The sequence below is a fragment of the Psammomys obesus genome, unplaced genomic scaffold (genome assembly GCF_907164565.1).
Source record: "Psammomys obesus unplaced genomic scaffold, mPsaObe1.curated_primary_1811, whole genome shotgun sequence".
In the NCBI taxonomy this organism is placed as follows: Eukaryota; Metazoa; Chordata; class Mammalia; order Rodentia; family Muridae; genus Psammomys; species Psammomys obesus.
In genome coordinates, this window is record NW_026585504.1 from 7,810,381 (window position 1) to 7,825,612 (window position 15,232).

Sequence of the window (15,232 nt, forward strand, 5' to 3'; positions counted from 1 at the left end):
TAGTGATTGTCCTCTTTTGGCAGCTTACTTGAGTGAGACTGCTTTTTTCCTACTCTTCCATATCATTTGTGCTTTTGGTTTTTTTGTTTGTTTGTTTTTTGAGGCAGGATTTTTCTTTGTAGACAAGGCTGTCTTCGAACTCAGAGATCCACCTGCCTCTACTTCCTGAGTGCTGGGACTAAAGGGGTCCAACACCACTGCCTGGCTGAGTATTTGTATTTTTTTAATTAAGTGTTTTTTTTTTTTTTGTATTAGTAACAGTTTATTTACTTTATATCCCAGCTGTAGTCCTCTCCTCTCTCCTTCATTCCCTCCCAATCTTATCATCCCTCCCTCATCTCCTCCCATGCCCCTCTCTAAGTCCACTTATAGGGAAGGTCCTCCTCCCCTTCCATCTGACCCTAGCTTATCAGGACTGGCTGCAGTGTCCTCCTTTGTGGCCTGGTAAGGCTGCTCCTCCTTTGGGGGATTGGGGGTGGGAGAGAGGTCAAAGAGCCAGCCATGGAGTTCACGTCAGAAATAGTTCCTGTTCCCCTTAACTCGGGAACCCACTTGGATACTGAGCTGCCATGGGCTACATCTGAGCAGGGGTTCTAGGCATGCATGGTCCTTGGTTGGAGAAACAGTCTCAGAAAAGACCCCTATGCTATGCCCAGATATGTTTGGTCCTGTCCTCACCAGGTCATACTGACTCCCCCTTCTTTCATATGTCCCTGCACTCTGCCCAAGGTTTAGTTATGAGTCCCAGCATCTGCTTTGATACACTGCTAGGTAGAGTCTTACCTTCTTTAGATATACAGATTTTAGCATGTTTATCCTATCTTATAGGTCTAGTATCAACTTATAAATGAGTGTATACCATGTGTGTCTTTCTACTTCTGGGATACCTCACTCAGGATGATCTCTTCTAGATCCCACCATTTGCCTGCAAATTTCATGATTTCCTTGTTTTTAACTGCTGAGTAGTATTCTATTGTAAACAGACAATTCTCTGTAGAGGAATATGGAATGGCAGAGAAACACTTAAAGAAATGCTCAATGTCCTTAGCCGTCAGGGAGATGCAAATCAAAACAACCGTGAGATTTCACCTGACACCCATCAGAATGGCTAAGCTCAAAAACTCAAGTGATAACACATGCTGCAGAGGATGTGGAGAAAGGGGAACCCTCCTCCATTGCTGGTGGGAATGTAAACTTGTACAACCACTCTGGAAATCAATCTGGCGCTTTCTCAGACAATTAGGAATAGTGCTACCTCAAGATCCAGCTATACCACTCCTAGGCATATATCCAGAAGATGCTCAAGTACACAACAAGGACATTTGCTCAACCATGTTTGTAGCAGCTTTTTTTGTAATAGCCAGAATGTGGAAACAACCCAGATGTTCCTTCACAGAGGAGTATTTGTGTTTTTAAGCAGGCTTTTTAGTTAGACATTGAGAGAGGGAGGAAAGCCTTTTCTGAGTGTTTTTATAACAAAAAAGAAATGTCTATTATTGGCTTTTTGGTAAATCCGAACTTTATATTAGCTTGTGCAAAAGCTTCTTGCAACTTCCTAGTAGAACAGGGTGACAAAGCTGTGGTTTGTTTTGTCTTGTGGGTCATGTGTGAGAGGAGGGGAGAGTTCCTACAACTACAGGCCTTACAGTGTGAGCAGAAAGGGAAGCAGCGGTTGGTTATCTCCCGTAAAGTGTGGATATTCCTTTTTAGCCAGAAACGATTTCATCATTCACTTCTGATCCAGCACTTCTGTCGTTTGCTGAATATTTCTGCAAGCCAACTGTGAACATGGGTCAAGTAAGTATGATGGTTTCCTGGGCCTCAGGGCAAGACTCTAGTAGCTCTATAGGTAGAAAGCCAGAGTCACCTGTAAAATTCATGTATGCCTTTGAGAGTGGTGAGATCCTTCACAGGTGTTAGAGATCGATGACTAAAGCCTGTGCCTCCTGTTGCCACCACCCCTCCTTCCTCTCCAAAGCCCACCTGCTGGATTTGATTCTTGATTTGGATTCTCCGTGCTTACCTGGGTGCTGTTTATCCCTGTGTCTTTGTTGATGCTACACTGCCTCTCTGGATCCCACCACTCCAACTGACTGAAGGCTTGTCTCTGTGTGTTCGCGCAGCTTTTTTTTTTTCGTAACCCCAGGTTGAGCATTATTCTCCCAGATCATGTACTGCTGCCTCACCATCCTTTTTGGATTTTGATTGATATTATAATGCCGCGTGGACTGTGACTTTTTTTATGACTGTTTTTTACTATTATCATAGAGCTTCAGAGTGGGCTGCACTCGCTGTTATAAGTAGTTGTTTCTTGAGCTGATTTTGTAATATGCTTTGACGTGCTGCATAGTATGTGTGCTTTTCCACAGAAACAGGAGATCCTGGACCTCTTTTCTTCAGTACTGTATGAGTGTGTTACTCAGGAGACCCCAGAGATGTTGCCTGCCTACATCGCAATGGATCAGGTATGATTCCGAAATTGTGTTTTGATGCAGTTGATCCTGTATTTCAAATGTCCTACTTCACCTTCACGGTGTGAAAGTTCCCATACATTCAGTTTTCAGTTTCTTGTTTGCTTTGAGACATCAGGAAACCATTCCCAGTTGACAGCTCTATGCTGATGTCCAGAGGCTGAACTTGGTGCTAGCAGGATGCTCTCTGGAAGGCTGCCTTCCTCTTAGGAGTCCCATGTCCCTTTCTGTCTTGTCCTGGCTTGGGGAGGGAGAGATCATTTCCTCTGTTGCCTCCTTTTTGGAAAGCTTCATGGGAAGGCCACACATCAGCAGTAGGTGAGTCACATGTGCCCTGGTGAGTGTCTGGGTGTAAAATCCCACCTCCTTGGAAAGACTGCAGGCCGTTTAGAACTGGGAGTTTAGGGAGATGGTGTCTATTTTGATCCTCTGGATATTTTGTAAGTATGTGACAGGGACATGTAGAACGTGATGCCTACGAGTGTTCCTACAGCACTGATCTTCTCGTCAGGGTTGATATGAGGCAGCTGTCTCACAGCCTCAGAGTTTTTCGTACCCAAGCTTGCAGTTAAGCTCAGTCAGGAGTTTCCTAACCTGGATAAATTATTTGGGGACTCTTAGAGTACACATCTTCAAATCCTATTCTATATCTACTAAGTTGGAATCTAGGGGCAAGATCCAGAACCTACAGTTTTAAAAATTCCTCAGTAAATATGAAGAGCATGTAGACTGGCATTTGGGACTCTGTCTCAAGCCAGAGAAATAATCTTTGATGGTAAAAATACTCTTGTGGATAGCTGAGTGGGAAAGCATTTAGGCAGGAGATAATTCCCCTAGGCATGAAAATCACAGTATGTAAAGTAGTATTCTGCATTCCAGCAGAAGCACAGGGCCAGAATGTGTTACTGTGTGGAAGCCATCTCTTCTCGGTTGCAGAGTGATCGCGGCACTGTGCTGGCACTCTGCTGTCTCAACTTAACAGCCGTTAAGTTGTGCTTTTTGGTTGCTGGTTAAATGTTCTCTTCCTTTCAAAACCTCTGGGAACTGCCACCCCTTCACCATCTAAAACATGGATGAATGTCTCCTCTGCTGCTAGCCATGGTACCTTTCTAGGTGATTCTTATCATCAGTGTGATCAGTGGTTAGCCCTCTGCCCTACTGGGATTCCTGTCTGATCCCTGCTTTGTCATTGTTCCTGAACTTATTCCCCAGAGATATATACACCAGTGTGTATGGGTGTGGGTGTGGGGGGTGTCCTCTTCTTTATTCAGGGTTGTTGCTTTTACTGGGAAGTTGCCCTCGTGTTGAAGAAAATGAGACACACCTGGGAGGGCTTCTTAGTATAGTCAGCTGTATTTCAACACCCCCTGGATCTCCATAGCCTCTTGCTGATTTTGTCAGCCGTATTTGGAATATACCCTAGAATGCAACACAGAAAACAATATGGTTAGAACACCTTACCATTTCATTAAACAGACTGTTCTTTCTGTTTCTTTGCACAGGCTATAAGAAGTCTTAAAAAGAGAGACATGTCAGACACATCTGCTCTTTGGCAGATAAAGTTGATATTAGAGTTTTTCAGTTCACGAAGCCACCAGGAAAGGCAGCAGAACCAGCCGAAGCGAGGGCTCTTCATGAGCTCCGAGTTCCTGCCTGTGGTGAAGTGCACTATTGATGCCACCCTGGACCAGTGGCTGCGAGGTATGGTGGCACCATGCCCTTGTGCTTGTAGGTACACTTGACCCGGCCTTTCTGTTCTGACAGTTTCTGTTGGCAAACAAGGTACACCTGGGCATACTCCATGGCTTGACTGTTTCCAGTTTGATGGGTCAGAGTCAGGGCATGTACTTCAGGGCTTTTAAGGTGAGGGAGCCAGTGAGGTCCTTGGGCATCCTGTGGCTGTGGCTCTGCCAGGAGAAGTGCTAACTTCAGAAAGAAGAGAACTGTAAAGTTACTCACGACTCCTAGATGTGATGCTGACTCATATGAGTGACAGGATTGTGGGACTACAATTGATTGTACCCAAGGTTGACTTTCTGCAATCAGTTCCTGGATCTTTATGTTCCTTTTAGTTCATTCAAATCCTCGCAGCAAATATACCTGGCAGTGACATATTTGAGTGTATGCAAACCCTAGTTAGAGTGGTTAACAGTTCTTGGTCTGTTATTTAAGTTGTCCTGCTGGGACACTGCGAAAAAGTTTCTGACAAAAAAGACAATCAGACTGTAAGGAGGCACTGATCTTAGATTTACCAGGTGCTTCTGGGTAGCATTGAAATGGTTTTGTTAGGCATTTTAATCCCCATCTTTTATTTATTTATTTTTGTGAAAATTTTATATAGTAAATGTCAATACTTTCTTTCCACTGAGTTTGGTATTTCAACACCTGTAGAGGGCCTTAGCTATTGAGACTATGTCATTAAGTATTGGCAAATTCTCTGATGGCAAACACCTTAGAATATAAAAATTTGGCAGTGATGGGGCGCTCTTAGAACAGTGACTTGGTTGGTTTGTTGTTCTTCAGGACACTTGGTGAATTCAGTTTTTCAGACATGTTTATCTCTTTTAATTGTTCTCTCTAGTTTTCTTTTTTGGTTCAAATATCTTGTGTCTGTAACATAAGACTACACTGAGCTTGGTTTAAATAATAACAGTAAGCTTGGTATTACTGGAGGTGCACAGGAATGGAGACTCATTAATTGCTGGGGCTTCAACTTTTAACCCCTGAAGCTCCATTTGCTATCCTCTGTGTAGTCACTTTGTCCTCCCCATGCTACGAAAACAACCAACAATTCCTTTCCTTCAGAGTTTCATGGTGCTCAGAGAGAGAAAGTTGTTGCTTTTAGGAACTGTGCCATGAAGATAAGAGTCATTCTTGCCCAGAAGCAGATGTAGTGCTGAGCATCTTGATTGTGGCCAGGCTGCATCTCACCCCATTCTTCAGTCTACCCCCCATCCCACAGTGTCTTTACTGAATGGCCTAGGGCACTTGTCCTCAGCTGTGTCTGAGGACAGCATTGCCTCAGTTGCCCTCAGCCAGTGATTCTCAAAGCATGGCCCCTACACAGCAGCAGTGCTTGCACTCTGTTACGAATGCATTTTCCTGCCTGCGCTCCAGACACATCCCACCAGAAGCACTCTGGTGGACACTGGAATTTGATCATCTCCAGCCAACAATAAGTAGACTTTAGTCCTGGGCTGAAGTCAGTCTCCTCAAATATTACATTGGAAGAAAAGATGTGATAGTGGGTATTTGTAATCATATTTCCTCTCCTCCTCAGAATTCTACACTGGGCAGAATCAGCCTCTGAACCTGTGTGGCACTGCACAGTTTGTGCCAAGGGCTATTACTTGATGAAAAAGTAATAAAAGTGACCATTCCCATTCCTCTCATCTCTGTTCTCACAGCTGGAGGTGATGCGTGTGTGCACGCCTACCTCAGCGGGCAGCCTGTTGAGAAGTCTCAGTTAAGCATGCTGGCCTGCTTCCTTGTCTACCACTCTGTGCCAGCTCCTCGACACTTGCCACCTCTGGGACTGGAAGGTAATCCCATCTCAGCCTCTGTTCAGAACTGGTCCCACTAGTGTGCAGTCAGGGAGAAATTCCCGTGAGTCACCTTCTAATGCAGTGCTCATCTTTGTTCATACTTTGTGTTTGTTGAGAATGCTTTCTGAAAACAGAGCAAACCATCTACTTTTACTTCTAAAAGAGAAAAGAGTTTTTCAGCGTAGGACTATAAACTCAGTGTGTATGTTATTCTGTATATGAATAGCATCCGTATATTTAAGTTATGTGGATTGGGCATGGTAGTCAAGCATTCTACCACTGAGCTATATTTATAGAACCTATTTGATTTTTCTTAAAATTTTTTTAGGATTTCCTAGTTTTTAAAAATTGTATATAGTCCCAGTTTCTGTTTCCCTAAAACGTCAAAGCTATAGGTGTAATTTGGTATATATTTACAAGTTTACATTTGGAAGTGTAAAGAGTAAGTGCTAATTGCCATATGGAATCAGGCACAGAGTTTGTAAAACAGCTTGATTTATTCATTATTGGGGATGAAAAATATTTTTTCAGAAGGGGAAGATTGTTCTGTTAATACTTAAATCACTTTTAGCTTTGACATTACTGGTTTATGTGATTTAAGAAACCTCAGAGAAAAATGTACTATAAACAGACTTCTAGTTATGGCTATGAGGAATTGCTTGTGGCCTTTCCTATGGACATAAATACAAAAGTTAGACAAATGCATAAAATCGTAGTTAAAGGTTTGGTGTTACCCTTGCTGGCTGCATTGTTTGGGAGTTTTTCATTTGTGGTAGTATTTCCCAAAAGACTCCTTAAATTGTGGGAGGGTGGTTGAGGGTACAGAAGTTTGCAAGATGGCTATCAGAGAGGAACAAGATATGCAGAAAAATGCCAGAGGAGGCCTTTTGGTTTCAAAAGAGTTACTGGCCAAAAAGTTGCATATAAAGGTATTCCCTGGAGGGAAGAGCTTGCAAGTGGATTAGAGGACAACCTGCCATTTGTTTACATGAGCCCAAGACTAGTGCTTCTCATTAGGATTCAGGAGGGTATGGCCTCAGTCATGGGAAGTAAATTGTCTCTGGTCTGTGTAGTTTTGTGGTCACACCTTACAAATCTCAAAGGAGCAACAGAAGTTGTGACCTGTGATCATAACTGCATGTTTTCTTGAAATTAACTGTACCCGGATCAAAGCTCAGTAGCTCAAGAACACAGAAACACCCAGCAGTCAAGTGGGTGAAATTATGTAGCATACAATTAAAAACAGCCCCCCAGAAAGGCATGGTGGCCCACACCTGTAATCTAAGCACACGGAAAGCAGGAATTCCGTGGAGGGGAAGGAGTTCAAGGTCATCCTTGGCTTAGAGTGAGTTCCCAGCTGGCCTTGGCCCACACAGGACCCTGTCACAGAAAAAAAAATAACAACAGTAACAGCAACTATGTGAACACGCCCACAAGCTGCCTTGCTGATGCAGCCCCAAGCTGAGGATCAGTTAGATTTGTGCTGCCTCAAGCTGCTTCTGCTATCCTCTTTGTTGCTTATATTTTTCTACAAGCCAAAAAGCTGTCTCTCCCTGGCTTCTGGCTGTACAACATTCTTGCCTGCCCCCCCCCCTTTTTCCTTTCTGTATTTTCTTTCTTTGCTCCCCACCCTGTTCTTATTCAGATAAGAAAGTAAACACTAAAGAATGAGTTTAAAAATAAATAAATAAAAACAGCTCAAATGCAGAGAAACAGGAAAGTGTATAACCTGTGTTTTGGGGACCATCAGGTGGAGAGGGAAGGGATGAGGAAGCTTAAGAGACTCTTTGGTGATGCCCATGCTTCCCTCAGATGCTGTGAGTCTACAGTCTCGTACAACAGTCTCGTCTGAGTAGCTTTCAGACCCTGGATGTCTAGGCTCTCTCTCAGTCAGTTATGTGTAATCCCTGTGGGAGTAAGACCAAGAGGCATTAGGTCAATTCTCAGTCTTCAGTCTGTGGAGGTTTGTTGTTTCTATTTTTTAGATGTTTTCTTTTTTTGTTTGTTGTTTGTTTGTTTGGTAAAAGATTGAATTCACAGATCAAAAATTAAGTATTAGAATCAGTTTTTAAAGTCACAGTAATTGAGGCTAGTTAAATTTAATGTACACAAATAAGTTTCCACAGTGCTTAATTTCTAAGGTACAGAAAGGCTAAGTTTAAATTCTTAATTCAGGGATTGCCACTGGGGGCTTCTGTCTAGAAGGAAGACATCCTAGCTCAAGCATGGTGTGCTGAGCCCTGGGAGGGCTGTGTGACTGAGGCTGTGTAGTGACGTAACCTTTGCATCTGTCTTTTCAGGAAGCACGAGCTTTGCTGACCTCCTCTTCAAGTTCAGACAGCTGAAGATGCCAGTCCGAGCTCTGCTAAGACTAGCTCCTTTGCTGCTTGGAAATCCACAGCCCATGGTTATGTGACCATGTCTGGTGGAAAGCCCACCCCAAAAATGACTGCGGCACAGAATCATGATGGCAGCAAAGCTAAGGCAGCCTTTCTGTTTTGTGACCAGTGGAACTCATACCACTCGCTGTATTCAGTATCTGTGTTGAAAACATTACAGATACGCTGTTGCTGTCCACGTGTCATACGATATATAAAAGTCAGTTAAAATTCACTTTTAGTAAATAAAGGTCTTTGGTTTGTTTTCAAGACTGTTGATGATTGCTTTGGACTTAAGAGAATAGAGTGACAGGCTGATTTTTGAAGGTCAGTGGCTCAGGTGAAAGGTCTGCATCCATTGCGAAAGTGGGCCTCCCGCCCCTACAGGAGAGGCTCAGTGCTGCCTGCTCCGTCCCCATTGCCTTCTCTACAGTGAGTCTGTGCTTCCTGTGGTGGATGACATCATGACTGCAAGCAGATTTCTGCTCAGGTGAAGCATTGCTCAGCATGGAGTGCTGGACTGTGCCCATACCCTGACCTCAGTGCCACCGTGTGGGCTGCAACTCTGTGGAGATAACTGAGATTAAAGGACTCACCATTAAGGTGAGTCCCGATTGGATAGAGTCAATGGCCTGTTCAGCAGAGGAAGAGGCTATATTTCTCTTTGTGACGTGGTGAACTTGCAGCACAGTTATGTACAAGCCAAGAAGATTTCCTTGTGGGGAACCAGTCAGACCGCCTTGGACTTCAGCACCGAGATGTGTAAAAAATACATTTCTGATGTTTAAGCCACTTTGTGGTATTTGGTTTTAGCGGTCTGTGCGGGCTAGTGCATGACACCTGCTCTAAATACCTAAAATAAGCAATTACCCTACAGAGGAGTGTTGAGAAAATGTTTTTAGGTGTGCAAGCCAGTCCATCTGAGCTGAAGCTCTGAAGGGTGCTCTCATATTCTGAGTTTCAGGACGGCTCATGATGCAAGAGGGCTTCTCTGAGGGCACCCCCAATGGCAGGAAGAGAGCTCCTTTCACCGCATTTCCACTGCGCTCACAGCTTTCCTGTGGACCAGTGGGACCATGAACAAGCAGGAACTGCGAAATGTCTATTCACTGATTTTCTATTTGCTTCTGAAAAAAGCAAATAGAAATGACCCCATTAGGATTTAACAGTGTCTGTCTGCCTGCCTGCATCAAGGTAATATGTGGCTGACTTTGAGGGCAAAATGTACTTTCCTTCCCTCTTTAACTAAGGATTGCAGTTAAATGGTTTCCATCAAGCTTGAACCCACTGTTCAGGCAGTTGTTATTTTCACTCAGTTGTTACTGATTGCCATAGGAAGACTTGAGAGGTATTTAATTAGTTTATGGACACATTAACTCATGTCAACAAGAGCGAATAGTAAGCTTTAAAGGGCACTGACTACCGTGGAAACAGCATTGATGGGCCTATTGGTCAGCTGTCACCAATAGGTGACAGTAGAGCTCACCAAGCAGAGTCTAGTGCGCTCGAGTCAGCATGTTGGGATCATCAGGTAATTCATCTTTACTGGTCTCCAGAACATCCTGTGGGAACCAGTCTCACCATCCACAGCAGCCAGCGGACGTGCCGGGAGCCACAGCAAGGGACGAGCCAGAGAAGCACCTGACAGTGAGGTGTTCCAGTGTCAAGGGGCACTTGTGACTTGAAGGCTGATTAGCCAGCACTTGTTACTTTGCTTCACCTCAGTGCACATGGAGTGCAGACAAAGGTGTGGCTGCTGCCAGCGCAAGTACTGCCTGCTGCAGACAGACACAGTTGAGCAGCATGCAGAGTCTTCCCCCAGAGGATACTGAGGTCTGTGCGCTCCTCCCTCCAGATCTAGTGAGAGCAAAGGCAGATGGAGGTCAGATGTCAGACTAGCTGCACTGCTCTATCCTAGCCTTCAACATGGTGGCCTCTCTACCCATCCCGCCAAACCCCAACCCTGCTCTGGTCTGCTGCTGCCTGCACTGATTCGAGTCCAGGAGGCTCAGGCAACTGCTCAATGTGAACTGAAAGGACTTTGCATTGGCAGAGCTTCTGAATGTGTTGAAAAGCAGGCATACATCTTTGTAATCATGTGGCCTTCCTGTCTGTTTTCTTGATATTTCTCTCATTGACTTAGTCTGTCACTATTGGTCACATTATACTGTTTTAATCTTTCGTCTTTTAGCCAAAACACTTTGGTAAACTTTAATACTGCAATCTTTTTCCTTTAGAATACTTTGGAGAGTACTTTTCAGACTTTTTTCCTTGAAACATTCATATTAGAATTTTAAAACAGGAACTTCATAATAAATTAAGATTTATAAGCACCTGCTGGATCTTAATTCCTGTTTTTTTTATACTCCAGTGCTTAGCTGAGCTATTAGCTCTTCTCTGCAGTTAATGGATGTCTCAAGTCTGCCTTGTGAGGCTACAGACTGTGTGCTTTAAGAACTCAAGATGTTGGATTGTGACGTCATGGTCACATCATGGATGGAGAGTGAGTACCTAAAACAAGGAGAAAAGTGAGATACTAGTGTTCTATTCCCTTCCGATTGAAACATCCCTCCAGGAAGAAGGGGGAGGAGAGGCTGCACAAACGTTACCTATCCTGAAAGCTGAAGCTTAAGAGTCACAAAGTACTTCCCCAGGACTGTGGAGATGGAACTGTGTGGGCGTGTTTCGCTGGGGGAGTGGGAACAGGACGGAAAGGGATAGGTGACTCTCACCAGCAGAGAAGCCTTGCTGCCCAGGAGGGGAGATTCTCTGACTAGTCAAGCAGCCTGCAGGTTGTGCAGAGTTGGTACCCGTGTTGAGGTGGGCTTTGTGATAGAGCTGCTTTTGAGTCATCCTGCTCCTGGGACAACACAAGGCCCCACTCTTCCAAGTGACCTCAAGAAAGTCATCGATTTACTGAGTTGGACTTTGGCAGTGTCATTATTTTGTCGTTAATCCTCTAACTGATGTTTGGGTGTGTGTGTGTCTCACACAAAGCTGGCTAGCACCTCTCATTTGTCTTTCATAGCTGGCTGTTTCTGTGCACACTTTACTCACCAAGCATGTTTGCAGTCTGGGTGAATGGTTCAATAGTGGAGTGTGAGTACAACCTAGACTCTGGGTTCTATCCCGTAGCACCACACATGGAAGTATTTTCAGTGTTACCTTTTCTACTATCAACTCTTAAACACGTAGTTTCATTAAAACAGCAGTGTTATGGAAAGATGAGCACAGATCTAAAGCTGAAGAAGCCTCCAGATCTGTTGTAAGTGGCCTGCTAAGCTGCAGCCTTCCTGACCATTCAACATGAGCTAGCTCAAACTCTTTCCACATCCTGTATCCGTTTGTTAGGTCCCTAGAGAAGACCAGTCTCAAGTGTCCCCTCACTCTATAGTCTCCAATTTGCTGTGCTAGTTCCTCTGAAACTCATCTGCAGACAACCAGAGGACCAACTCAATTCTTGAATTATGTTTAATTTTTTAAAAATGTGTGAGTACACAACAGAATCCCTTCTAGTAAGTGCTTGTTTGAATGTATGTCCATGCTTGCAAATGCCCTCAGAAGCCAGAAGAGACCATTAGATTCCCTTGGGACTAGATTTACAGACAGTTGTGAGCTTCCCTGTAAGTGCTGGGAATTGAACCCAGGTCCTCTACAAGAACAGGCAGTGTTCATAATGGCTGAGCCATGTCTCCAAACCTAAGAGGAAAACTTTTGAGAGCAGATCTTCACCTTCTACTTTGTTGAGGCGTGGTCTCAAGAGAGACAGAAACGAGTTTCTGCTGTGTGTGGCATACTCTAGATCTCTAGATCAAATGCACATCAGGCTTGTGGAGCAAGTGCTGCTGCTTCTCCCTCCTCCTCCTCCTCCTCCTCCTCCCTCTTCTTCTTCTCTCCTCCTCCTCCCTCTTTTTTTTTAAATCTGCTGGCTCCATTGAATCACCCTGGCTTCCCTCCTGGTTTCCAAGGCCTTAGATGCACTGAACTTGGTTTTTCTTCCTCTGGCCTCCAGATGGTGCTCTTGTCTTGGAGATGCCAACAGCTTGACTTTCCCTTCCCTCAGCATTGTTTTTAGTCAGTATGCTCTTTCAACAGTGAAGAGCTAGATTTTGCTTTGTGAGTCAATCAGAGTCCTTTTCAGTAAAAACAAATATATATTAACACAAAATAATGTAACCAAACTATTATTAACAAACAGAGCCAAAATATAACATAACTCAAATAATATAACCAGGATAATATAATGCTCCTCAGCTGTGTGGCATATGTATAGTATTTACTTTCTTACCTTAAATTTCTGTTTGATCTTTCTTTGCACTTTTCATACCTATTGGACGCTTTGCACTGATGGCTCCACTTCTCCAATCCCTCTTTTCTATCCCTTGTCTTCCAATCTTTTGTTTCCAGTGTTGGTACCCTCAAGCTTGCCTTCTTTACCTTGTCTTTCCCTCCTCTTGGGTCCTGATGGTTGCTTGTTAAGTTATTAGAGCATGCAGTTGAATACAAACTCACCCCTCCTGTGCCTACGTTGATTTCAGCTCCACATCTCTACACTGTAATGCTCAGTACCTAAGGGCTTCATCTCAGATTATCCCACAGACTCCCTATGGTGTAAGCCTTGATTGGATAATCTGGTAGATTGCAGAAAGGGCTCTGAAGACAGCTTCTCCAGGAATCTTAGCTCAGAAAGTGCATGCCCAGCCCAAGTTCTTGTCCCTCCTGATCTCAGTTGCCTCTCCCTGGTGTCCTTCTTGTCATCTTGTTGTCTTTCTCCTTGTTCTCTACATCTTCAGTGTGGAATTAGCTTTTTTCCTCATATTCTTCCTCAGTAGTCTAGGACTCCCAATTTGCCTGTAACCTTCTTCTTCCTATCCTTGGTCTCTGAAAATGCTTTCCTTCAGCAATTTTCCAATTCGTGAAACCTTCCCCTGTGATACCCAGAGGTCAGGAATCTTTGTAGGCTGGTACCCCTTTGAAGGCAGAGGACAGTGATTCTTTGACTCAGGGTTGCTTGCTCTTGATGGACTTTCCATCCTACATCCTGAGAAGGGCTCAAGGTGGGTTGCTGCCATCGTATAGATCCCTGGATCTCAGCGATAAGCAGTGGCATCTTGGCAGGGAAGGGATAGCAAGGGTGGGCAAGAACAAAGAGGGGAAATGCAAGGAAACTCTCAACCATCACACACAGGTTACGTGGAAGAAGAGAACTGGGGAGATTACTGCTCACTCGCCTGTCCATGAAGACAAAACCCTAGGGGCCCTGACTACTACAGCATTTGCAAGTTAAAGATTCCGAATGTGGTTCACCAATAAAAACCCTGGGGCTGAGTCATTTGGGCAACTAGCTAACTGCTGAAGCCGAGGTTCTTGCTTTTCTATCTCCCCTTTTAATTGTCCAGGGTCAAAATAGACTGACACCCCCCACAGTACACAGAATATTTAGTGGGTTATTTTAACATAACGGTATGACTAGAGAAAGAGACCCTTAAGCATTTCACGAGAATTCTATCCCCACTTCCAGTAAACCCAGATAGAAAAGGAAATTTCAGCCAAGGAAAGTGTGCCTTGGAGTGTGATGCCAAACAGGGTTCTTTGTTGTGCTATATCGTGGTTCTGTCTTTCTCACAGGATTCCCTGCCCACTTGCTCCGTTTTGTTCCTACCAGTTTCACTGTTTTCAAGAAACTAGTGATGCCATGACTTCACTGGCCCATGGAAATGTCACCCGATCTTGTCATTCTCAGGCCCAGCTCAGCGAACCTTGCTTCACGTGGGAGCTAAATATAGCTAGGAGCAGGGGTTGGAATTTCTCCTTTTCTCCCAAGAGTCTCTTCACCAGAGTGGATTACTTCGGTGGTTTTTGTTTAGGTATATTTTAAAAAGTCACCTGGACTCAAAATAGAGTCGTTACGGCATGTTCTTTGTCATGCAAAGGCTGCGCTCTGGTTTGGCTTTCTGTGGGTCGTTCTGCTGGGGTGTCTCTGTAGAGAGACATACAAAATTGAATGTGTTGGGCTTCTCTGTGACATCGCTACAAAACATGAGCAAGGACTTGCCCTCCTGGCTCATCAGGACACCCCTTGCAATGCCCCTCTAGAACCTGAAGAGCTGAGGGAAGAGGAACAGGTATGGTGGGCAGAGAGAGGGCATGGCTTTCTAGCCCTCATTCACCTGGAAACAGGGTGAAGGGACACACCTTCCATGGGCACTTCCTTCCTCCGACCTTTGCATCTTCACTGGTTGTGATGGTTGGGGCCATCTCTGAGGCAGCTGGTATGGGCATAAGAGAATCCTGTCTTCTGTTGGTCATCTTAGAACAGGTAAAGACTCAGCCTGATTCTAAGCAGTCTATTTCTTTCTGCTTAGCCTGCTTCTTGAAAAAAGAAAGTTGCAATAGTTGTAGAGGGAATCTCTTGTATACTGTATGGAAGCGTCACCTGTCAATAAAAAGCCGATGGCCTGTTAGTTGAGGCAGGAAATAGGAGGTGGGAGTTCCGGCAGAGAGAGATGTGTGCTGGGTGACCGTATAAAGGATGGCTGCTGAGTGCCAGTTATATTTCCAAAAAGGGTCAGGCCACCTGATCCATGTACTTGTTTTCTTTATTGTCGTTTCTATTTACATATCTCTCTGAACTAGAACAAATTCACATGTAATTAAGTCTCACTCCAAAATATCATGACGACACAACTGCATTCAGAGCAGTCAAGGGTGGACAAGTTTCTCATCACTTTTCTGTTTTCATTTTATTTTCCCCTTGCTCACATCCTGCTCTCTGTTTCCTGTAACCCAAAACCTGTTTTCATTCCTATTGTACCATCCATCAGTTGCCTATCCGGAG

General features: G+C 44.3%; 1 protein-coding gene across 2 annotated transcripts in view; it reads left to right on the forward strand.

Annotated features, from left to right (window-relative positions):
- Window positions 1–8,664, forward strand: part of Anapc1 (anaphase promoting complex subunit 1) — a 73,527-nt gene extending 64,863 nt beyond the window's left edge. For both annotated transcript variants that reach the window (XM_055615451.1, XM_055615519.1), the window contains 5 exons: window positions 1,711–1,797; window positions 2,370–2,465; window positions 3,974–4,172; window positions 5,879–6,013; window positions 8,317–8,664. In XM_055615451.1, the coding sequence (XP_055471426.1) occupies window positions 1,711–1,797; window positions 2,370–2,465; window positions 3,974–4,172; window positions 5,879–6,013; window positions 8,317–8,432 (633 nt within the window). In that variant the 3' untranslated portion in view covers window positions 8,433–8,664. The remainder of the gene's footprint in view (window positions 1–1,710; window positions 1,798–2,369; window positions 2,466–3,973; window positions 4,173–5,878; window positions 6,014–8,316) is intronic.
- Window positions 8,665–15,232: the final 6,568 nt, after the last annotated feature.